This window comes from Melanotaenia boesemani, chromosome 22 (assembly GCF_017639745.1).
Source record: "Melanotaenia boesemani isolate fMelBoe1 chromosome 22, fMelBoe1.pri, whole genome shotgun sequence".
NCBI lineage: Eukaryota > Metazoa > Chordata > Actinopteri > Atheriniformes > Melanotaeniidae > Melanotaenia > Melanotaenia boesemani.
Genome location: NC_055703.1, coordinates 3031492 through 3056275, shown reverse-complemented (window position 1 = coordinate 3056275; position 24784 = coordinate 3031492). Strand labels below are relative to the sequence as shown.

The following is a 24784-nucleotide window of genomic DNA, read 5'->3' as shown; positions in this document are numbered from 1 at the left end:
CTTCTTCACGCTATGTTCAGTGGTTGAGTTGAGGCAAAGTGCTGCAGCGTTTTGTTGACCTGCTGCCTGAAATAAAGATGTTTCTGTCCAGGCCACAGTCAGGACAAATAATATCATATCAATATCTAAATATGTTTCCCTATTTAGAGGGACAAGACATGGGTGCCCCCTATCTCCTTTGCTTTTTGATATCGCTACTGAGCCCCTTTCTGTGTCACTGAGAAAGGATAGCAATTTGGGAGGTAGTAGCAGAGGAGCATACATACACAAACTGGTGTTATATGCTGATGACCTGCTACTTTTTCTGTCTGATCCCTGTGACTCCATTCCAACTGGGTGTCAGTGGCCGAACATTATAAGGACTTTTTTAAACAACACTTCAAACCAGCTCTGATGTAGGCCAAAAAAGACATGGAACAATGATCAAGTCATCCCCAGTCAATGGCAGAACGCATAAATTCAGTCAAGATGGTAATACTGCCAATTTTTTTTTTTCCAAACCATTCCAGTATTTATAGCAAAGTAATTTTTCAATGAAGTAGATAAGGCTACCTCTCTGTATGTTTGGAATAAAAAGATACCGCTTGTCAGGGAAGAGCGCCTAGAAAGACGGAAGGAGGAGGGGGGGTTGGCCATGCCAAACTTCTTGTATTATTACTGGGCAGCTAACACGTCTAAATTAAACTTTCTGATTCAATCCCATGATAGGGAACAAATGCCCCTTTGGGCACTTATGGAACAGGGTTCCTACAGCCACTGAGTTCCTTAATCTGTGCTCCACTACCAATCAGTAAGGGATCAATCTGCCATAAACCTGCGACCCAGGGTTTGCTCAAAATATGGAAGCAGCCACAAATTCACTTTGGGTGCAAACATGGTGTCCCTGTGGTTCCCATCTGTGTGAATGCCCTCTTCCCTCCATCTCCAACTGATGCAGTCTTTCTGATTTTGACCAGAAGAATGGAAGAGGGCAGTTGGCTGGGTGCATACTTCCTCTATATGTATCAAACATGGGTTGCTCCAATTCATGGTGCAGCATAGACTCCACTTTTCCAATAGTAAGCTTACCAAACTTTTTCCAGGAACTGATGAGAACATTCCAAGGTGTAAATGTGATCCAGGCACCCTCAGTCATATGTTCAGGTCCTGCCCATTGCTGAAGGGCTTTTGGGTGGGGGTTTTCAACACCCCTGCAACAGTGTGGAGTATAAGAATTCCACTAAACCCTGTCACAGCATTATTTCGGGCACTGCCACCCATGCCTCCAATCCAAAAATCCAATAAAAACATTGAAATTAAATATTTTCTGTCAACGAGGAACAAGCATTACAAGGAACTATCAGATGATGCATGGCTACTGGACCTGGGGTTTCTGACAGATCTAACAGCATAACTGAAATCACTCAACAGCGAGCTCCAGGAAAAAGACCAACACCTTCCCCATATGATAAGCGCTGTAAATGTGTTCAAGGTCAAGCTCAGTGTCTGGACCACACATCTCAAGAAAGGGAGGCTGACACACTTTCCCAAACTGGAGAAAATGTCACAGTCCATCAAACCATGATTCTCACCCTGAGCAGTACAGTGTACCTGGATAATCTGGCAGCAGAGTTCAGTCTGTGTTTTGGTGAGTTAGACAGCATGAAAGATAATGCTGCATCTCAAACCCATTCTTGCCTGTTAATATAGAGGCAATAGCAGCCGAATTCCAGCAGGTATTTGCTTTGTCATGTGGAATTAACATGGAAATGGTTGATTTGCAGAATGATTTGGAGCTAAAAGCCAGATAAGGGGATGGTCACTTTTGGGGACTTTTCAGCAGAGAGAATTTTCCTCTTCTCAGCGCACATGCATTAAAAATGAGTGCCTACTTTGGATCCACTTACCTCTGTGAAATGGCATTTTCACAGATGAAAATAATTTAATCAAATTGTAGATTCCCTCAGACTGGCTGTTTGTAGTTATGAGCCAAACTACAAGGCCCTCACAGACAGTGTTCAGTCACAGCCATCACAAAGATTTAAGTAACAACACTGCATCCGTTTTTCCTTGTGATGGAACAGTAATGATGCATGAAACACAGAACTACACTTACCTGAAAGTTCATTTGCTAAACACAACATTAATGGGTAATGGGAAGTTTGTTTGATCTGCTCACTGAAATTGTTTTTTAATTGTTTCCTCAGATGGGAAAATATGTCACATGCTTCTGCTTTTTGTAACACTGATAATATGTTGTGAGACAAAACAGTGTTTTGTTCTTGGTCATCTATCTGAAAGCAGGACCAAAGTGTATGATGCATGTTCATTACAACTAGCCTGAATAAAAAGCCTGAACTTGTAAGCATGGTCTGGACAGTCTCTTTAATTCAACACTTCAGTAGGGTGGATCTTTTCTGTCACAAGAGATCTTGAGCTTAAAAAGGTTGGTGATCACGGCGTACATCAGTGGTTCCCAAAGTGGGGGGCACGCCACAGAGCCATTGCGGGGGGGGGGCGCTGTATGAATGACTGAAACATTGAATGCTTTGGTACTGTTAGCGTAATGGACAGGTTTTTGACGGGGCTCCCACGTAAACGCAAAGCAGAAGATGAAACATAGCCAAATATGCTTCCAAATCAACTTCCAAGCCAAACAGTAGAAAATTTGATGAAGAATATCTTGCCTTTGGCTTAACCTGCACAGCGGTTGGTAATGAGGAAAGGCCACAGTGTGTTGTCCATCTTAAAGTGCCATTTGTGACAGTTTGAAGCCTAACGAGCTAAGATGCCACTTGGAGACCCAACATTCAGAACACAAAGAAAAGACAGTTGACTTTTTTTAGACAAAAACCCATAAACCACCGTGCTCAACAGTGTTTCGTTACAAAAGCTGCATCCGTGCCAGCACATACTCATACTCAAGTCGCCTCGTACAAAGTTGCCTACCAAGTGGCACAGTGTAAAAAAACCACACATTACTGCAGAAGAATTAATACTTCCTTGTGCTATGGACATGGTTTCGACCATGACTGGTGACACACTATGAGCAGTTCCTCTGTCCAATAATACAATCAGCATTTATGACATGTCAAAGGACATAGAGGAGCAGCTTAATGATCAAGTGCGTGACGGCCACTTTTCTCTGCAGATGGATGAAGCTACCGACAGTAACAAGGATTGCTTACCGATAACTCATGTTAGATTCATTGATGGAGATGAGATGAGGGAGGAATTGCTTGAAACTGGTGAAAATCTTCTTATAAAGCAAAGATCGGCCCAGCAAAAAAAGTTTGGGAACCACTGCCGTACATCATGAATCTCCTTTGGTAGAGCGGAGGCTGCAGGTGCAGAGGTGAAGCTAAACAGTCAAACTAAGAATGAAAGTTTAGATAATTTATATCCAGAAATCTGGATAATGAAGCAGTGAAGGTGCATGGATGGAAGTTATTGTGCATATTGTGAATATTTCTCTCTCCTCACCATCTAGAAGCTGTGAGATTCTCATCCTGCTTTCTGTCTGTTCACCTGATGCTGATATTCATCACATATTGTTCCTTCTGTGTTTAGAAGGAAGCAGCTTCACAGCTTTAAATTCCTCCTGCTGACTTTTTACCTTTTAGTTAGTAAATCCTGAACATTTCATCCTTCTTTCTCATAAATATGTGATTTTATATGAAGAAATATTTTAACTGTTGCTGTTTAAAGAGAAAACTGCTGCTAAACCTGTTTATGTGTTTAGTGCAGGGGTCTGCAGCCTTTCCAATCCAAAGAGCCATTTTTCCCTCAGCCAGCTAAATAAAACTCCTTTAGAGACACAGATGTTACCAGACTTTTCAAAAAAGACAACTTATAAGTTTGATAAATATCTACTATAGAAAATTTTTCATTTTCTATAGTTTATTTCTATTTTTAGATTTTAAAATGAAGAAAAACAAAAAGCTTTTGCTAAAAGAAGACAGATATACTTTCTTCTATGGGATTTTAGCCATGTATTTAGAGGCATTGTGGAAGGTCCAGACAGCCACTTGCAGCTCTGGAGCCACAGATTGAAGGCCTCTGATTTAGTGTTTGTAAACCAAAATTTACTGCATTTTCTTCTTATAGCAGCAGGCTTTGTCTTAAAGGAAAAGAATATTTTGCGAGTAACAATGTGATTAATTAAGTTTACATTTATCAAATAAATTTGGGATTTTGATTTGAGTTGTCAATATCAAGGAGATAATACAGCGAGATTAATCTGTAAAAAAAAAAAACATATTATTGCTTAAACAACAAAGTTATGAGTCATGCCATAATAAAAAATTGACTTTGGCATTAGAGAAACTATTTTGGGCATGTAGGTGCTATATGACGGCGGTGAACCAAATGCACCAAAATCCGCTTTATCCTCCGCATTTATGGAGTGTCTGGTAGTTTTCCAGCATTACCTTTTGGAATTTTACAATCGTATGTCCAGAAACAAAGTTATTACGGGCAGTACTTTAAAATTCAAATTTGGTATTATCTCGGTGAGAGAAACTGATTTTCAGCATATGGGTGTTTGACATGAGTCTGAGGTAATACAGAACCTAGCCATTTAATTATTTTTGATGGCTTTACCTTAATTTTCAGTACCACTGTAAGGAACCCTGGAGCTATTTTTCACCAGGCTATGTCCTTTAACTTACATTAAACAAAAACAGTTTTTAGGATGGCCTTCTTCCAATAATATTATATTTAAAAATGAAGAAAAACTGGTAGGGAGGCCTTTAAACCAGGAGGAGGAAATGCTTCAAGATTCAAGAGCTATTTTTGTCTACATCACAAAATCTGTATAAATCTTAATTTAACCAGAGAGAACATTTTGATAAAAAAACATCTCATTAATCAACATAACCTTTTTAATATTATGTCTGCTTGCATATCTGAAACAGATTTTCTTCTTGGATGACTCTCCCAACTCCTCCTCAGGCAAATAACTGGCCAGTGCAACAACAAAGACAGATGCTTGGCTGGCAGCCTGTGAACCACCCCTCCCTTTCCTAGAGGCCGTTTCAGGAGAAAAAAGTTAAACAAATGTGTGTTGACCGTGTTAGCACTTTTCTACCCATGAGCTTCTGGTTTTGAAGCTAGGCCACGTAATCGAGAGTCAGATAAACAAAATGTTTTTGAGTTGACAGCGAGCAATGAGAGGAAGCTTGTTTGGATAATATGAGATGATGAAGCAGATGATGATAAAACACATCCAGTGCACTGGGAGACTCAGTGATGCCCATCATACTGATTAGGTTTTCCATTATTTTAAATCCTTATAAGCAAACACACATTGTTTTCACAACATTAGTGGATTATGTTGACTGTCTTCTCTCACATGGAAACTATTCTGTTTTGTTCCTCACACATTCCTCCAAGCCTTCCATAAAAAGAAACACACACACGTCCAAAAAAGTATCCACCTGTTTACACTGGAGCCTTTTCAAAAATGTCTGAAGATGTCATCCTGAACTTTCTGTGGTGACCAGACAGAACATAGAAACCAAACTGAATTAATAGCCACTTAAAAAACAACAATGTTGTCCAGATCTAACTGAATTTAAATAACCAAACAGTTCCTGTGATTTATAAACTATAAAAGCATTTATTAAAGTTCAAAATCTTTTTTTTTTCTGTATAGACAACGATACACGACAACCATGTGGTTTCCATAAAAAAATTAAATAAAATAAAAACAACAACAACAACTCTGTTTATGAGATAAAACATTGACCCAGTTACTCAGTTAGTTTATAGGATATTTTAATGTGAAACTTCATCTGTGGCACGGCAGGGTTGTGCATGCAGCCGGGACAAGTTTTTAACTTGTCCTTTCCTGCACGGTGGCGGCAGAATGATGGTCTGGCTGCTGTGTTGTGCCGAACAAATATGCTTTGCCAAGGTGAGCTCCATGGGTACAAGCTTTTATTATTGTTGTTGTTGTTATTTTCTAAGGGGAGGGGACAGAAAAAACGAAGAATTGGATAGAGAAGTAAAAAGAAAAATAGAAAAAAGCAACAGGAGACAAAAATTCAACAGGTAGAAGCAACAACTTCAGTTTAAAAGAACACCGGACCACCAGCTGCTACACCTGTACAAAAACACAACAGAGAATTTCCTTCAGCTTTTACAGGTAAACTAAGCTGACAATCATCAGGAGTTCCTAAAAATAACCAAGACAACAACAACTAAAGTACCAGAAACACACACACACACAAACACCTAATCCTAAACAAAAGCATCTCTTAGTGTATAAACCCACTGGACACCTCAGCGACTGTGTTAGCATGCAGAGGATGAGGATGAAGAGTCAAGAGTGATCAGAGATGAGTGTGATCCTGCAGATGGGACCACGTCTCTATAGAGGCTAGAGGCAGACCAGAGTAGCCCAAAGACCCGGGCGATCAGCAGCAATCTCCAATCATAAACCCCAACCACCCCACCACAAAGACCACCCTGGACCCATCCAGAGGGCAGCAGAGTAAGGCCCCACCCAGAGCCCCCCATGGCTACCAGGCACAGACCCCGGCAACCCCTCTCTCCTCCACCCACTCCTGCCAAACCTCGCTCCTCCATCCACCCACCCATTTTCAGATAAGTAAGTACTTCCAAAAGGAGAGGATAGAACCCCAGAGAGAGAGTCAGGGTACATAAGATCATGGAGAGGTTCCATGTTTTGGATTTATTGGAACTTTATGTCCTCAAGTCCTGAGGAATAGAAGTGATATTGATAAGTACCATGTAAAGTCTAATATTTAAAATTTCCAAACATTAACTGTGCCTTATTAGGGATGTAAAAACTCGTTGCCTGTTTAACAGCCAATTTGCACCACGTTCCATTTTCATTCCGACCTCTGCAGCACGTGACGAGGACAAGGAGCGCCAGCAAAGGCAGTCTGCGTTGCTGGATCTTCGAGATCACTGAATCACAGAAGGATTGCAGAATCTTGTGATTCTTCACTTCCAGGTTAAATGTCTCATCATCCTTGATTAAAAAAAACAAAACACTGAGACCCCCTGACCGATAAATGATTTGTAATGTAATGTTTATAGTTCAGTGATCACAAATCTGCACAAGGGGTTTTATTTTTAAATTTATCGGAAACTTTTACATCGCTGCTGTGTTTGACTTCTTGTATGGTCCTATTTGAACTGCTGAACTTGACTCGTTCTGGATGAGTGCTGCCTCAAAAGTAGACTGTTAGGCACCTCTGGTACGTGCCATGGCGCCCTGGTGTGAACCAAACCTTAACACAAAACAGCCGTGAATAGCTGAGAAAAGTGGAGAGGCAGAGCAGGAGTGAGCAGCAGAGAAGCTGTGGCCGACTTTCCCAAAGTTAAAAAACACCCTGAAGGTCGATAGTGACATGGAGGCACATGAAAAGACTATTTGGCACCTTAAGTTAATTTATGTTTAAAAATAAAAAAAACAGGTGCACCAAAGTTAGGAATTTCTTCAGTAATGAATTTTATTATCAAATCAAAGTGCTTAAATTCTGGAAAAATCACCTTAATGCCAAATTCCATATAACAAGGGATATCAGACACGGGCCCATTCCAAAAACACCACCAAGACAGTTTCCTCCTCACCCTGTCCGCAGGCAGCTTTGTACAGATTTAAAGTCAAAATTTGCAGGGCAACATGGCCCCCAGCTGTCTACCCAGTCAATCCAGAACAGACTGCACACACCCAATACCTGGTTTAATAGGTCTGCATGCCTACTATGACTGCCCTGGACCATCAGGCATGTTTGCACTGGCAGGCCATCCATCCACGCCAGACCTGACCTCAACCTCACTAAACACATGGGGCTTGAACACACTGATGGTACCAGAGTGACCAACACAACCAAACTGGCTGACTGGTGACAGTTGCTGGTTGAAGAATGGGATGACATTCCACTGAAGTATTACTAAGGTCACACAATGATCTCTTCATTAGTTATTGATTCGGGTAATCACGGCCTGGAAAAGGGTGCAGATTTCTATTGCACTGAGAAGCAGTTTAGCTAAAAGCTTAATCGGCCATTTAAAGTATTAAACTGTATATCAGAACCTTTTGTTAAATATTGGTGAGAGAAGCAGTTAATATCATTATCAATTAACTCAGTGATCATCATATTTAGTTCCACTAATCCCAAGACAATAAAATGATTTAACACTGTGTATATGACCACATAAAAGCAAGTATGAGAGTTGGATTTTACATCCACAACAATGAGTGATGTGGGGGTAAACCCGGTGTTTTAAAGGGGACTGTAAGGTCTGCAGATGACTGTGACTGGAGTGGGCGCCACTGAGACCAGCTGTCAGGACACATATACAGAAGCAAAACAGTTGGGTGAAAGGGGAAACCCTGGTGCTTTCCTCTAGCTTCTGCATGCACGCAGGAGAAGAAGCGTGAGAGGAAAGACAAAATGACAGATGAAGGAGTAAAGAAGAGAAAGAATTAAAAACAAACATCAAGGAGAAACTTAAGAAAAAAAGAAAATAAAAAGTTCCACAGGCTCATGTCTTCAGCTGCAAGTGGCATTAACAGGAGGGAGTTTATATGGAATGAAGATGTAGCCAAATCTGTTTTGATTACTAAATGTGTGTATAAATACATAATTAACTATCGTGTTACAAATAAAACGGTTTGATTTGTTCTGTTACTTCAAACTGTTTTACATCAAATTCACTGAAAACAGATATTTTTTATGGTTTTTAACCTCCACTAAGGCAGAGGTCACGTATTTGGTGGCATTGGTTTGTCTGTTTTTGATGAAACCTTCAGGAAATCTCAGAAATAGAATAAGGAACAAGGGATTAGATTTTGGGGGTGATCTGGATTATCACCTGGATCCAGGATTTTTTAAAGGATTTTTACTATGGGGAGATAGGGATAATTCTTCCACTAGAGCTTCTAACTCAAAAATAATGCCCACAATCTATGGCAATAAATAAATAAATAAATAAAATATAATAAAAATGAAGAAAATTACAATGGCTTGGTGGTCTGCACTCTGAGTGCTTCTAGTTTCTAGTACTGAAGCACTAAAATAAAAAACATAAAAACTGCCAACAATGTAAATCTGTCAATTTGAAGTTTCATCTTGATGCAGACGAGGCTGATTCTGCATTAATCATCACATATAACCGTTAAAGCTGGCTCCACATTCAAATGTCGTGTGTGCGCTGAACTGCTGAGTTGCAGTTGCATGGATCTACAGGTCGTGTTAGAAATTAACCCAGTAGCCCTTACGGATCTCTAACACCATATAACTAATAAACCTAACACACATCTGAATGTTTGTCAAGGATTAGGCGTGTTTGTCTTTACCTATAAAACAGCTGTGTTAGAGGTTGTGTGTTGTCAGAGCCTTACAATTTGGTGGAGGGAATTCACATGGCAGTCCAAAACAGAAAACACACTGACTGCTCATACCACGTCTTACAAAGTTCTGTTACTAAAAAATGATTTGTCATCTGACAGGGTTACTTCACCTTTTTCCTTTTCCTCAGTCTGAGCAGCTCAGTTCATCTCTGTCTCTCACCATCCAACATCAGTGCTGTAATCCTGCCTAGTTTGCATCTTATCATACAAACCAGAAGGTTTGATAAAGCTGATCACTTCCTTCCGCCTTCCTTTTAAAAATGTTCCACCATTCATGTTTCAAGTGAAATAATACTGAGTTAAGACACCATCTTAATTAACAGCTATCTCACCCCACCGTTGCTGCCTCGTCGCTGCTGTCGGGCACAAACCTCCAGCGCCATGTTTCAAAAAATGAAAAAAAGTGTATGTATGTAAGGTTTTTGTAATAATTGGATATGATGTCATCAAACTTGGTATGTGTTTTACATCATATATCTATGGTTAAATATTTGTAAAAATACAGACGGACATAAAGGGTAACCAATACGTAACAAAAATTACGAATTGTGGACATAGGACGTTTGAAACCGACAGCAAGGTCTTGTTACTTCTGCACAACTTTGATGTCTTTACTTATTGAATAATGTCAACCACAGACTTTGAAAAACTCTGTTTATTAAGGCTAATATCAGAGGTAAGCTGTGTTAATGTGGTATCGCCAACACTGAAGGATGGCTGAACTTTTTCAACCATTGAGCTTTCAGTGGGTTTTTCAGTGCGGCTGGAACATTGGGTGGGTGCTGACGTGGTTGTGTAGGGGGGCCTGGCTCTCCTTGGTGTGGTGTGGGCGTGCTTCCGGGCCCTGGGCCCTTTGCTCTAGCCAACCTGGATGGCCGGTGCCTGAAGGGTCGGCTGCTGATCTTGGCCTGACGGGGCTGCGGGGGGCTCGGGCTGAGACCTTACTCTGCCACCCTCTGGATGCGTCTGGGGTGGTCTTTGTGGTGGGGTGGCTGGGGTTCATGCTCCGGGATTGCTGCTGATCGCTTGGGTGTCTGGGCCACCCTAGTCTGCCTCTAGCTTCCGTAGAAACGTGGTCACATTTGCACGATCACACTCATCTCTGACCACGCCTCATTCATCATACGCTGCATGCTGACAGTACCTGAGTTGCCCAGCGGGTTGAGATGCTTTTCTTTAGGGCTTTTTTGTGTGTTTTTATGGGACTTTGGTTGTTGTTGTGATACATGTTTGTTATTTTGTTTTCTTTTATAATTGTTTATTAATTTATTTTTTGTTCTTGTTTTAGTTCATTATTTATTTTAGGAACTCCTGATGATTGTCAGCTTAGTTTACCTGTAAAAGCTGTAGGAAATTCTCTGTTATGTTTCTGTACAGGTGTAGCAGCTGCTTGTTGGGTGTTAGGTTGGATTGAAGGGTTGTTACATCTATCTACTGGATCTTTTTCTCCTCTTCCTTTTTTCTACTTTCTTTTTACTTCTGTTAACTATTCTCTGTTTTTTTTAGTTCTAAACATGGATTGTATCACACCCTCTGACTCAGTTTTTTCAGATCATTAGTATAATGAGGCACATCAGTATCAGGTAATTAGTGGATGGGATTAAATGTGATGATTAGAGGCATGGAGACATGGATTAAGGAGAGAGCTGTGGAGGGTGCACCAGAGGAACAGAAGAACTGGATGGATCATGGGGAGGAAGTAGCCTTTGAGATGAAGTGCAGCGTTTGCTTCGGCTTTGTTGTGGGACAGGAGTTGCAGAAAGGACCAATACACACACGTTTGCCTCCTCCTTTAGAGCAGAAATCAATTCATTTACTATAGGGGAGCAAATTCAGACCCAGAGGAAGAAGCTGTGTAACAGAAGCAAGCTGATCGGTTTGAAAATATCAGACTAGCTTTGGGTAAATGTGTGTGTTTGTATTAATCTGAATACATGCAAAGCAGGAACTTCTTGAGGGTGAGGTTGTCCGTGTTATGTTTAGATCAGTGGGCCATTACAAACTTCATAAATGTTTCATTATTGTCAGATGTTGCAACCAGATGTTGAGAAAAGCTGAAAATAGTAGCTGCTGGCTATATTTACAAAACCTTGACTTAGACTAGTCAAATCTGCAGTACTGCACAAAAAGCAGTCTGCTGTTAGTGGTCAGATTCCTGTAATAAACAGTAACGTCTTCCTCCAGAATTTTTATCCCCAATAAACAACATTTCAGAAATTGAAACGGATATTTTACCATTTCATGAAAAATATGAGCTGATTTAGAACCTGACAGAGGCAACACATCTCTACATACTTGAAACAGGGTCAACAAAAGTCCCAGTTTCCAAAGCAGTCTGGGGAAAAAAGGATTCAAAGTGAAGTAGTGTGATGGCTTGATGAAGGAATGAAAACATTTGACATTTCACAAAAACTTAATTGAGATTCAACCATTAAAACATTCAAAGAGAAAAGAGGTTTGTTGAGGGGGGGGTGTAGCAGTTTGTTGTCTGGTGATGGTTTGGATGGAAGGTGATTGGATGGAAGGGTCATTGCCTTCTATTGGTTGTGTTTTTGTCTCCTCTTTCTTCTTTCTGCTTTTCCTTTTGCTTCTTTTTGCTGTCTTCCTTCTTTTTCTGTCCCCTCCAATCAGTTCCAGCAAGATTATGTTGGTTTCATAATTCAAAGTAAATAAATTAATCATTTTATCAAGAGGAGTGTGTATGTGTGTGTGTGCGTGCGGCTGTGTGAAATATTTTGGTGAGTGTTTCTATTATTATGTATTTCCACTTTGTTTTGTTTTTAATATACACTTTGTGTTGCCTGTGGCTTGAAAGGTGCTTTATAAACAAAGTTTGATTTGATTTGATTTTAGTTTGCTTTGCTACGCACAGTTTGATGAATGAGGCCCCAGGACTGTAGAGCAGCTAGAATCCTGCATCAGACCTGAACAACATTCCCCTCCTAAAACTCCAGCAGCTGGTCTCCTCACTTCCCAGATGTTTTCAGAAAGATGTTAAAAGAAGAGGGGATGCTACACCATGCTGAACATCACCCTGGAACTACTTCATACAGATATGTTGCTGCCATCAGGTTCACACATATTTTCCATGAAATGTTAAAATGTCTGATGTGTTTATGTTCTTTTGGGAACAAAATATGGGTTCATGAGATTAGGAAATTATTGCAGGCTGATTAAATTTACATTTTATACAGCATCCCAACTTTTTTTGTTTTAATAGTGTAATCTACCGTAAATGTTGAGGTCTGGCTCATACATACAATACTTCATCACAGAGTGTATCTATACTGGAACTGCAAAAATCCACAAAGAAATGTGGAAATCTTGGAACAACCAAATATCTTGAAGTAACTGTTGAACCAGTTCTAAGGAAATGGGTGGTTTCCCCTGTGTAAATCATTTTAAGGTTAATTTGCGCAGAGCTTTTTCTTACAAGATGAGCTGTACTGTCCCTGATCAGAAATCGGTCATGGAGAAGAGCTGCACACAGCTGCATACCACACCATTACATAATGTTCATGTGTACCAGGCACACAGCAGGCGCAAATACGACAGGAATTTTCACAAATATACCTTTGAGTACACACAAACTCTACATGATGAAGAACCAATCTATTTCTGTCTGAATAAATGAAGTTATACTGATTAAGTCTATACTAAGTCTTACAGTCTCTCTTGGAAACTGGGAGAGCATCATATGGTTTTCCATGAACTGAATCCCAGCTGCTCACACTCGGGTGTATAACAAAGCAGCTCTGTTAAGTAATTTTTCAGCAGGAAAGCTAGTCTGTCAGATTGAAATACAAATCTTTCAACACCTGAGGAGAAAGAGAGAAAACCACCTGCGTCATCACCATTGTGGAAACTTTACTCAAACTACCCAAAGCATCAATGCAGAAAACAAACCAAAACCCATAATACACCTCCCGGGTCTACTCTGCTCGAGTTAATTTTTCATATATCACTAAGGGTCATATTTCAGTGCTGGTCAAGTCTCACCTGTATCCTGGGAGTTGAGCACTTCCAGTGCGTGCATCATGGCACTTGCAAATACGTTGGCATCCTCCTTGCTGCCAAAGTTCAGGCCGTAGACTTGTCGAGTGTCGCGCCACTGGTGGAAGGTCTGTGTGGCCTGGTTATACTTCAGCCCCTTGGGAATGGCACAGTTTATCACCACCTGCAAATGAAGCAACACAAAAAGCGAACGTCAGTCATTTTTTAAAGCAGGAGTTCCCCTTTTCCTGCCTCCTGTCCCAAATGACATACCCAAAATAAATCAAGAATATATCCACACCTACAAGGGCTGTATGTATAATCTGGGCTTCCAAAGAAAGCTGAGACATGAAATTACAGCATAATCAAGACATGTCTTACAGTGAGTAAATTCAATTGGAACACAGTAGAAAATGTAAATGGGTTTCTGTCCCACAGTGATGAGACAGATGTCTCTGGAAGCAGCAGAGTCTCTGCTGTCATGTGACTCCTTGTTTGTGTGGAAAAACAGCAGAAGATCCAAAGTGGACAGAGCTGTTCTCATGTTTTTGTTACATCCCCATATAATTTCTTGGGGTTTTAACTCTGTTTAGTTTGGTCTTTGTAGAGTCTTTTAGCTGAGTTTCTCTCTGGCATTGTGATAAACTAAGACCTTCTATAGGCTACTGCATGTATATCATGCTGCCCCTTGTAGAAGAAGAAGTTAAAACATTATTAAGAGTACTTAGTCTTCAACTTCACATAAGTCTTTATCTCTGGAATTTTGCAAATAATTGTGACAGAAAACAAAATTATGGAAATATGCGATTCATGTTAAAGTCGACTCAAGGTCTCAACCTAAGTGTGACAACTAGGCCTGTCTTTATAACAAATTTTCCAGTGCGATTAATTTTCTCAGAAATTATCGCAATAAACGATAATATTGCAATAATGTTGTCATTGAGACCATTTCAACTAACATCATGACGATGCCATAATAATGCAAGTACACCCTTTAAAAAGATCAGTACACTTTAATTTCTACAGAACATTTTACACTGGAACTGGAAGAAATTTTAAATAATAAAACAAAAACACATCTGTTCTGCAGTTCTTCTTCTTCTTCTTATATATTTTTTGGAGGTTGGCAAGTGTTGCATTACTGCCACCAAGTGGTCTGGAGTGTGGACCAGAATGTTTCCAAGAGCCCATGTTGTCAAAACGTTAGTTTGTCTGCTACATTTTCCCAATCCCATGCGCCCCCCCCCATCACGTTACTGCGCCCCCCAGTTTGATAACCACAGCCTTCCACATGTCTTTTGTTTTCAGTTATAGGCATAGTCCTGATAAGTAGCTCTCCACTGAAAGAGGGTTCCCTTGACATCCACTAACCTGATGATCCTGGATCTTGCGTCCCACGACGCGGAAGGCATTGTTTCCTGTGTGGTGGTAAATGTGAACTCTGCTGAAGCCCGTGGAGCCGCCAGCAGGGACCCACTTCTTGTTTGCATCATCGTACACCATGACAGCGGCTCGCGCCTGGCAGATACTCTGTTCACTGTAACAGACGAGACACAAAACAAGAAATGAAGCATCTCTGAACACTGAAATACTCTGTCAAACATTCATTTAAACTGATTTTCCCCCAAAACCCACAGTGTTTGTCATTATCACAGCACACCAGAGAGATAGTTACTAGTTTTGTTTTTTACTCTCTTTACTTTAAAAGTCACAACCAGCATGTTCTCCAGTGTAATTCTTGTTGAGCAACGCTGGCTAGCTAACTAGACAGATACAGGTGAAACCCAAAAAATTTGAATATCGCACAAAACTTAAATTTTTTCAGTAATTCATCTTAAAAAGGTTAATTAATGTAATATATAGACTTATTATATGCAAAGTGAGATATTTCAAACATTTATTTGTTATAATTTTGATGATTATGGTTTACAGCTTATGAAAACCCAAAAATCAACATATCAGAACATTAGAAGAGTTTAAAAAGATTTAATGTTGTAGCCTCTATGTGCCACATTGTAATCAGCTAATTAATCCAGAACACCTGCAAAGGACTCCTGTGCCTTTAAATGGTCTCAGTCTATTTCAGGAATATCCGGCATCATGGGGAAGGTTGCTGACCTGACAGTCGTGCAGAAAACCATCACTGACTCCCTCCACGGGAGGGAAAACCTCAGAAGATGATTGCAAAACAAGTTGGATGCTCTCAAAGTGCTGCATCAAAGCACATCAATAATAAGTTGAGTGGAAGGAAAAATGTAGAACAAAAAGGTGGAACAACCAGCAGGGATGGCCGCAGCCTGGAGAGGATGGTCAGGAAAAGGCCACATAAAAATGTGGGGGAGCTTCACAAGGAGTGGACTGAGGCTGGAGTTAGAGGTTCCAGAGCCACCACACAGACAGATCCTGGACCTGGACTTCACATGTCATATTCCTCTTGTTACTCGTGAACTAAACACGTCAGAACCTGGGCTAAAGAAAAAATGAACTGGTCTGGTGAGCAGTGGTCCAAAGTGCTCTTTTCTGATTAACAAACTTTGCATCTCATTAAGAAATCAAGGTCCCAGAGTCTGGAGGAAGAATAGAGAGACAACAATCCAAGACACTAAAAGTTCAGTATGAAGTTTCCACAGTCTGTGTGGATTTGGGGAGCCATGTCATCTGAAGGGTTGGTCCACTGTACAGCACAAGTCCAAGTCCAGAGTCAACGCAGCCATCTACCAGGAGATTTTAGAGCACTTCACGCTTCCTTTAGCAGAAAAGCTTTTTGGAGATGCTGACTTTATTTTCCTGCACACACTGCCACAAGAACCAGAACCTGGTTCAATGACCAAGAATTACTGCGCTTGATTGGCCAGCAAACTCTCCAGACCTGAACCCCGTAGAAAACATATGGAGCATTGCCAAGAGGAGGATGACAGACACGAGACCGAGCAATGCAGAAGAGCTGAAGGATTGAAGCATCCTGGTCTTCATTCCACCCAGCAGGACCACAGGCTGGTAACATCCACGCCGCATGGAGGCAGGAGTCCATGCAGAAGGACTCAGACCAAGACCTGAGTTCATATGAAGGACTAGACTCTTCACATGGTCACATTTCTGGATTCAAAATCCTTATTTATTTATTTTTTATCGATTTCATGTAATACTCAAATTTTCTGAGATTTATATTTTTGGGTTTTCATAAGCTGTAAACCATAATCATCAAAACTATAACGAATAAACAGACAGACAAACAGACAGACAGACAGACAGACAGACAGACAGACAGACAGACAGACAGACAAACAGACAGACAGACAGACAAAGAGACAGACAGACAAACAGACAGACAGACAGACAGACAGACAGACAGACAGACAGACAGACAGACAAAGAGACAGACAGACAGACAAAGAGACAGACAGACAAACAGACAGACAGACAGACAAAGAGACAGACAGACAAAGAGACAGACAGACAAAGAGACAAAGAGACAGACAGACAAAGAAACAGACAGACAGACAAAGAGACAGACAGACAAACAGACAGACAGACAGACAAAGAGACAGACAGACAGACAAAGAGACAGACAGACAAAGAAACAGACAGACAGACAAAGAGACAGACAGAGACAGAGAGACACAGACAAACAGACAGACAGACAAAGAGACAGACAGACAAACAGACAGACAGACAGACAGACAAAGAGACAGACAGACAAAGAAACAGACAGACAGACAAACAGACAGACAGACAGACAGACAGACAAACAGACAGACAGACAGACAGACAAACAGACAGACAGACAAAGAAACAGACAGACAGACAAAGAGACAGACAGAGACAGAGAGACAGACAGACAAACAGACAGACAGACAAAGAGACAGACAAAGAAACAGACAGACAAAGAGACAGACAGACAAAGAGACAGAAAGACAGACAAAGAGACAGACAAACAGATAGACAAAGAAACAGACAGACAAAGAAACAGACAGACAGACAAAGAGACAGACAGACAAAGAAACAGACAGACAAAGAGACAGAAAGACAGACAAAGAGACAGACAGACAGATAGACAGACAGTTTATAAAAGGGGAATTTATCTGTTACAGCAGCCGCCATCAGATTAAAGAAAAAGATTAAAAGAACAGATATATAAGGAAAAAATGGTAACATGATGAGAAACAAACACAATAAATACAAAGGAAGCCTGAACAAACACAAATAAATAAAATAGCTCTACATGCTGACAATATGCAATGATGATGGATTATTGGATGTGTTTGGGTAAATGCAGAGATGATGATCAGCTCTCACACATGGAGGAGTTATTGAACGGGGTTATTTTGAAAGGAAGGAAAACTTTCCTGAACCTCTCTATGACAGCGGAGCTGCAGTGTCTGTTAGAGAAAGAGCTCCGCCGCCCTCCAGTTCACTGTGCAGTCCACAAAGATGTTCACCAGCTCCCTGTATTCCTCCTCCTGTCCATCTCTGATACATCCAACCACCTCAGAGTCATCAGAGTATTTCTGCAGATAAGTGCTACAAGTGGTTTGTGGATAAGCTTCATGAGAGCAAAGCCCACTGACACGGCTGCTGGAATCACAAATTTTACCTTTTTGTCTCAGCTCAGTATGACTCTATTAGGAAAAGATAGTTTTAAATTAAACATGTTTTGTTTTTTCTGCAAATAAGAACAAAAAAAATGTTCAAATTAACTACATCAACCATTATAAGTAAGTTCAGCCTGTGTTTGTGTTTTTTTATGCTTTCTTTGTCCCTCTGCCTCTAGTTGTAATTACGGCCTTGTCTTTATTTTATTTTTTTGTTACTTCTGCTGTTTTAAAGTTTCATTACATGTTTTATGTTGTATAGAACTCTGGCAGTTTTAAGATATGCTTTATCAATAAATTTGACATATCTAATTACTTATCTATCCCTCTTTTACTGGTCCTAACTTAATCTTCCTTGTAGTTGTCACACTAAATCAACCATCAGTTTTTCCAGAAAACAAGAAAAAATACAGAAATAAATTAAGAAAAAACAAATACATACATACCTTTATGTGTACTGTATTTGCAGTATATACATACATATATATATATATATATATACAGCAAGCATATACATACATATACATATACCTACATCAGGGCTCAAAAATACATTCTTGGGTTAAGGTTCATTGGTGCACATGGCAAACTTGCACAAACAAAAATTTGTTCCACAACCAAAATTTGTAATGCCTTCAACACACATATAAAACAATGTGCGTAACATCGTTAATCACATTGTAACGCAGAAAATTCAGTGATGGTTTTATAAAAACTTTTATATCAAAACTATATATGAACAAAAGTGCAAAAACCTTTGGTTTAAAAACTAGTTTGTAAAAGCAAGTTGCTTTTAACATCAATTTTGACATCAGTCTTTACACAGAAGCAGATAAAATATTTCTTGTAAATCTCAACATCAACACTTATGACAAAGAAGAATAAAAATTTCAGGATTTATTAGTTGGAAGGTAAGCAGTCAGCAGGACGCATGTCAAAGCTGCGTGAAGCTGCATTCTTCTAAACGCAGGGGGAACAATATATGAGTGAATGTCAGCTATCAAGTGTGTTTCCCTGCTAGAACAGACAGATAGAAGAAATAACATCTCAGCTCAGGGAGCGATGTTTCGACAGAAAAATAAAGACCTCAAACTTCTGTGTAAATACTCAGTTAATCTGCAATTAATTTTCTCTGTTATGGCTTAAAAGCAGGAGATAAAGTGACGTCTGATCAGGTGATTGCATCTGTAGCCTGTAAAAGACTGTTTTGAATTAAAATCTTAAAATAAAAAGATTGAAACTTCTTGTATTAATTACGTGAAACAATCACAGTATGTCAGGAACAAGTTTTTATTGAGGGCATTTTTCCGCCTGAGTGGGGATGTCGACAGACACCTGTTCAGGTTTCAGCTGTACAGGTGATCTCAGTGGCTGCAACAGGACGGCTATCCCCAGCCAGTACCCTCCTCCTCTGACCTGTGGTTGGTCTGTGTTCTCAGAGCCAGGGAGCAATAGTTGGAAATAAAAGCTGCCTAATAAAAGTAAATCTCAAAATTTGTTAAGTGCGTTAAGTAATAATACTGTATCAACATGCCCAGCCCTAGTTTTAATAAAGTGTCTACAGTAAAGAATTTTAAACTTTGTAAATTAATATCTGACCATAAGCCAGGACGGATCAGCTGGCAGCAGCTTTGTTTATACGCATTTCATCAACACCAACAGATCCCAGCCAGTCAGAATACACAACAGCACATCCTCCGCCATCACCCTTAACACCAGCTCCCCCCAGGTATGTGTTTTAAGTCCCCTTCTCTTCTCATTGCTGACATGTGATGCTCTGCCACACACCAGAGCCATCATGTTAGGTTTCCAGACGACACAGCTGTGGTGGGACTGATCTCCCATTGCGACGAGGTGGAGTACAGACAGAACATCTGGGGCCTCGTGTACAAAGACTTGCGTGGATTTCCCACTGAAACGTGACCTACGCTCCAATCCAGAAAATGGTGTACGCACAAAAATGAATCTGTGTGCATGCATGAATCCAAGCACATTTCCTTTTTACATCCCAATCAACGTGGAATTGAGCGTACGTGTTGGAGAACCCGATTCCTCCTTCTCTCTGCACACAGTTGCAGGAGGATGGGAACCTAAAGCTGGGGATGAGCTAGCTCTCCTCGTGTGCCAGTAAATCCTCTCCATCTCTGAACACACGCTCTCTTCGTATTGCACCATTTACAATGTATTTTTCACATTTTCACATTTATTTATTATAACAGTTTCCCAGCATCACCTCCAAGTGTCACCAAAGCATCAACAGCTGTAGAAACATGCGTGCACCAGCCATGAAGTTGGCGTGAGACACTACACGTTTTCACCATCGTTTCACTCGATACATCTGAACTTTGCAAACAAAGAAAAAAGAGCATGTGACACTTTTTTGTGCCACGCACCCTTCGTACACGAGGCCCTTGGAGAGCAACGTCTGCATCAATGTGCAGAAAACGAAGGAGATAATTGTGGATTACCACTCCACCCCCCTCTCCATCTGTGGAGTGGCCTTCGAGAAGGTGTCCAGCTACAAATACCACATCAGGGTCCGTATCACTGGCCACCTCACCTAGGGCAAACTCTTCCCATCTGATGAAGAAGGCCCACAAACATCAGCCTGAACAGTGTGACATTTACAGCAGCAGGAGCAGGGGATTAACCATGATGCATCATGAAGGACCTCTCCCACCCTGCCCAGCCTTTGTCTTCCTCCCATTAGGCAGGAGGCTGTGCAGCATCAGACCCAGAACCACCAGGATAAGGTGAAGTTGCTATGATGTTTTAAGACTATTTAACTCAGTCACTGATCAGCAATCTGCTTATAATCCCACCTTGTGCAACAGGCTCTAATATAATGTGCAATCACCTGAACTGTGCAATAATCTGTTTGCACATTCAATAGCTCAGTCACAACTCTTAATTTTTATCTTTAATAATCTAATTTTAGTATTTTACTCTTTTTTTCTCCTATTTTAACTGTGGCTCACTGTTGTTCCTGAGGATCTTAATTTAGTTTTCCTCATTTTAAACACGCAGAAATTTGATGTGGTGTTCACCAAATATTTTTGGTCGATACATTTTGCTTCAAATGCTCATCCCTTGTAGTAAGTACAATATATTTCTTCAACTTTTCCACAAGCCTTTATAAGATCTTGTGCTTTTTTTAATCAACTGTATAAATACCATCTGGTTAAGAAGAAGCATTGCTTGAATTTACGTTAGATTTTTTTATACAAAGTTAAAATGATATTTGCTGCAAAACAAGCAGGTAAAACCTAAAAATTAGAAAGTTTCTTCAGTTCAATCATTTTTCATGCAGAATGTCAAGAAAGTTGTGGCAAATTGCATTCATGTTTACAAATCTAGATTTGTGAAGCATCTTTGCTCTTTTTAATTGAAAGCTGGCTTCAAGCACACAGCACTAAAGATAACAGTTTATTTTAAAAACAGTTCTGATCACAATTATTAATGACTAGCTGTGTTCTCACAGATCTATCACAATATCATCAATACAAGATTTTCCATCAAGACGTGTCTGACAAAAAAAAATTTATCATATCGTATCTTTTTTTAGCTTTTTAAAAAAAAATTTTTTTGATATTTGATTTTATGTTAATTACTCTTTTTTTTTTTTTTTTTTTAAACAATGCTTAAAGCACGCTAGAGATTTGTGTTCAGGACCACTGGAGAGACTAAAATGTGGAGTTAAGTCTAGTTGACCCATAAGAAATCTGTTATCTCTTCCCTTGAAACCATTAACGCAGCTAACACTGTGCTTACAGACAATCTCAGTGTCAGCAGTCATCTCCTTTTTTAGATTGTCCAGAGGAATGGAAACCTGTTTAATGTTAAATATGCTGTAATATCACAGGCTGATGAACTTAAATTTTCCACATGTGAGTATGTTATTTAAAGACCCCTGATAAAGTGGAAGGACAGTCAGAGATCTAATGAGAATAGGAATGGATGATGGGTTAAGAAATGAGAACACTTTCATCTCCTTCATTAATATTAATAAAGCTTGGAGGTAATAAGGGTTCTGACTTCAAAGGGGGGCTCAACAACTCCAGGGGGCCTCACTGCTGATGCAACTTCCTGCAATGATCAGAGATAGATGGGGGGTTAAGGGATGTGGGAATAGAACATGTGACAGATAAACAAAAAATCCAGATAGCTGCTTATTGGAGAAACAGGAAGAACTAACACCCATGAGGAATTTCATGAATGTACTCCATGACTACTGCAGCTGGAAACTGTGATAGTCTTCTCTGCTGCTAGGCCAAAGTTACGCAACAAAGTGGTTGACTTGTCTAAAAATAAAAATAAACCAAACAGGGGTAACTGAAATCCATTCAGAGCGTCTGCAGAGTATAATCTGTCAGAGCCTGGAGACAAAGAGGACTTCAGTCTAGTGTCAGATACAAAGACCCTGAGCTGACATTTGTGGAGGATCACAGAGGTGAATCTTGTCTCCTGGCTTCCTCTGCACATTATGTGATTTCAGACAAATATTATTTATTAATGAAGAGAAATGATCCTCATTAAAAGCTCATGTGATGCCCAATCAGTCAGTTTATCATCTCAAATAAGCCCAAGTTCATACTCAGCAGCTGCTTTATGAAGCTAGCACCGGGTCAGATCCACATTTCCATGGTATCATAGATTCAACTAGGTGTCAGAGGTTTTGCTCCATATTGACATGACAGCATCCCACAGTTGCTGCAGATTTGTGGGCTGCATCCATGATGAGATGGGCTTGGGTCTTGAGAACCTGGGTTCAAGTCCCTAAGCTAAAATCCGCGATGGGCCCCTGAGCAAGGCCCTAAACCCCCAACTGCTCCCCGGGCACTGGAATCTGGCAGCCCACTGCTCCTAGCAACTAGGATGGGTTATATGCAGAGAAAGAACATCCCAGTTTGGGATTAATAAAGTATAATAAATATAAAACAGATTTTTCTTTGTGTTTCCACAGGAAATATTTGAGGATGCCAGAATAACTCATCCTTCATCTTTGAAGCCCTTCGATTGGGATTCCAGTTCTACCGATCTGACCTAAAAGGGTGAAGTTTGACACACTGCAATCATTTGAAAGACTGTCACTCCCTGTGTGACTGCAATAAGAACAAGGCGGGAACAGCGCCATCTTTAAATATATATATTGGATTTTAAATGCTTAATTAACTTCCTATTGCCTTACGATCATCTCCAACCAGTCTGCCCATTCTCCTCTGACCTCTGACATCAACAGCATTTGTCTGGACATTCTGGTCCAGACAAATGCTGCTCACTGGATATTTTCTCTTCTTCAGACCATTCTCTGTAAATCCTAGAGATGGTTGCGTGTGAAAATCCCAGTAAATACTCAGACCAACAACCATGCCACGTTCAAAGTCTCTTAAATTATGGAGGGCGGGGCTGCTAATATGGCCTCGCTTCCAGCACAATGTGGTCACTGCCTCTCAGTTTTAATTGCAAACAACACACACACCACAAACAGTCATGAGCAGGGAGGGTGAGGGCAATGGGAACCTCTCACACCCCTGTTCCCCGGGGCACAGCTGGAGACAGGCAGGGGGAGGTGGTTGTCCCGGGTGTCGGGACCCGGAGTGGCTGCGCTGACGGGGGGTGGCTAGATGGGGGTGGGAGGTGATGAGGGGTGGCTGGAGGTGGCGGTGGGGAGCTTCCTTCCTCACCACTCCTCATCACTGATCACTCCTTATTCCTCATCATGCTGCATGCTGACACAGTCACTGAGTTGTCCAGGTGGTTTATATACTAAGAGATAAATCTTCTTTTTTTCTGAGAGTTTGTATGTGGTTGTTGTTGTACTACTTTTGTGTTATGTCTTTTTGATTTGGTTATTATTTAAGAACTCTTAATGACTAGCAGCTCTGTTTTTCAGTAAAGGTTGTAGGAAGTTTTCTGGTGTGTTCATGTACAGGTGTAGCAGTTTGTTGTCTGGTGATGGTGTGGATTGAAGGGTTGTTTCCTTCTGTCTGTGGTGTTTTTGTCTCCTTTCTTCTTTCCCTTTTGCTTCTTTTTGCTCTTTCTTCTTTTTCTGTCCCCTCCGGTCTGGTCCAGCAATATTACATAGATTCCATGATTCAATTCAACAGTAAATAAATAAATAAATCAGATTATCAAGAGGAGCTTTATACCCATAAGTCTCCCCTTGGCAAAGCAAATGTGTTCGGCACAACACAGCAACCAGATTATCATTCTGCTGCTATGATGCTGGACAGGAAAGGTTTTAAAATAAAATCTCCTTTCTTCCTCATTCTGATGCTCAGTTTGAACTTCAGCGAGTCGTCTTCACCACGTCTACATGACTAAATGTGTTGATTTGCTGCCATGTGATTGGCTGATTAGATATTGAACAGTTAAATGCAGCTGAATAGGTAGAGATGATGCAGTGGCTCTTGCGTGTAGAGTTGTATAACTTTTTTTGGCTTTCTTTTTTTCTTTTAATTTCACATACACTTAAATGTATGCATGTTTTACATTGGTTTTAAGAAGAAAGGTGAGATAATATTCCTGACATGTGTCCACACTGACTATAGACGATACTCATGGTGAAAGAAAGCATTACTCAGTTTTCCACTTGTCAATTCAAGGGTAACAAGAATCGTAGATGCTTATTACCCAGCATATTGGCTGATTAAATCATGTATTATTCTGGGGTTCTTTCGTTCCATATTCAATACCACAAAACTAGCCATAACAGTCTTTACTTTCCTCTAAACATGGAGGTGGATTTTAGTTTTTAGAAAATCACCTAGTACTCTCAGCAGATATCACATCTTTCCTGAAGCTGGAAAAGATTAGACTCACACCAGAA

At 40.3% G+C, this 24784-nt stretch overlaps 1 protein-coding gene across 7 annotated transcripts in view; it reads right to left on the bottom strand.

Moving 5' to 3' along the window:
* Positions 1-24784, bottom strand: part of enah (ENAH actin regulator) — a 145571-nt gene that overhangs the window by 61831 nt on the left and 58956 nt on the right. For 6 of the 7 annotated variants that reach the window (XM_041975830.1, XM_041975829.1, XM_041975828.1 and 3 more), the window contains exons 2-3: positions 14735-14900; positions 13370-13547 (exon numbers count right to left, since the gene is read on the bottom strand). In XM_041975830.1, coding sequence (XP_041831764.1) covers positions 13370-13547; positions 14735-14900 — 344 coding nt within the window. Of the gene's footprint in view, positions 1-13369; positions 13548-14734; positions 14901-19212; positions 19267-24784 lie in introns of those variants that run through there. The other variant, XM_041975831.1, reaches the window with a different exon arrangement.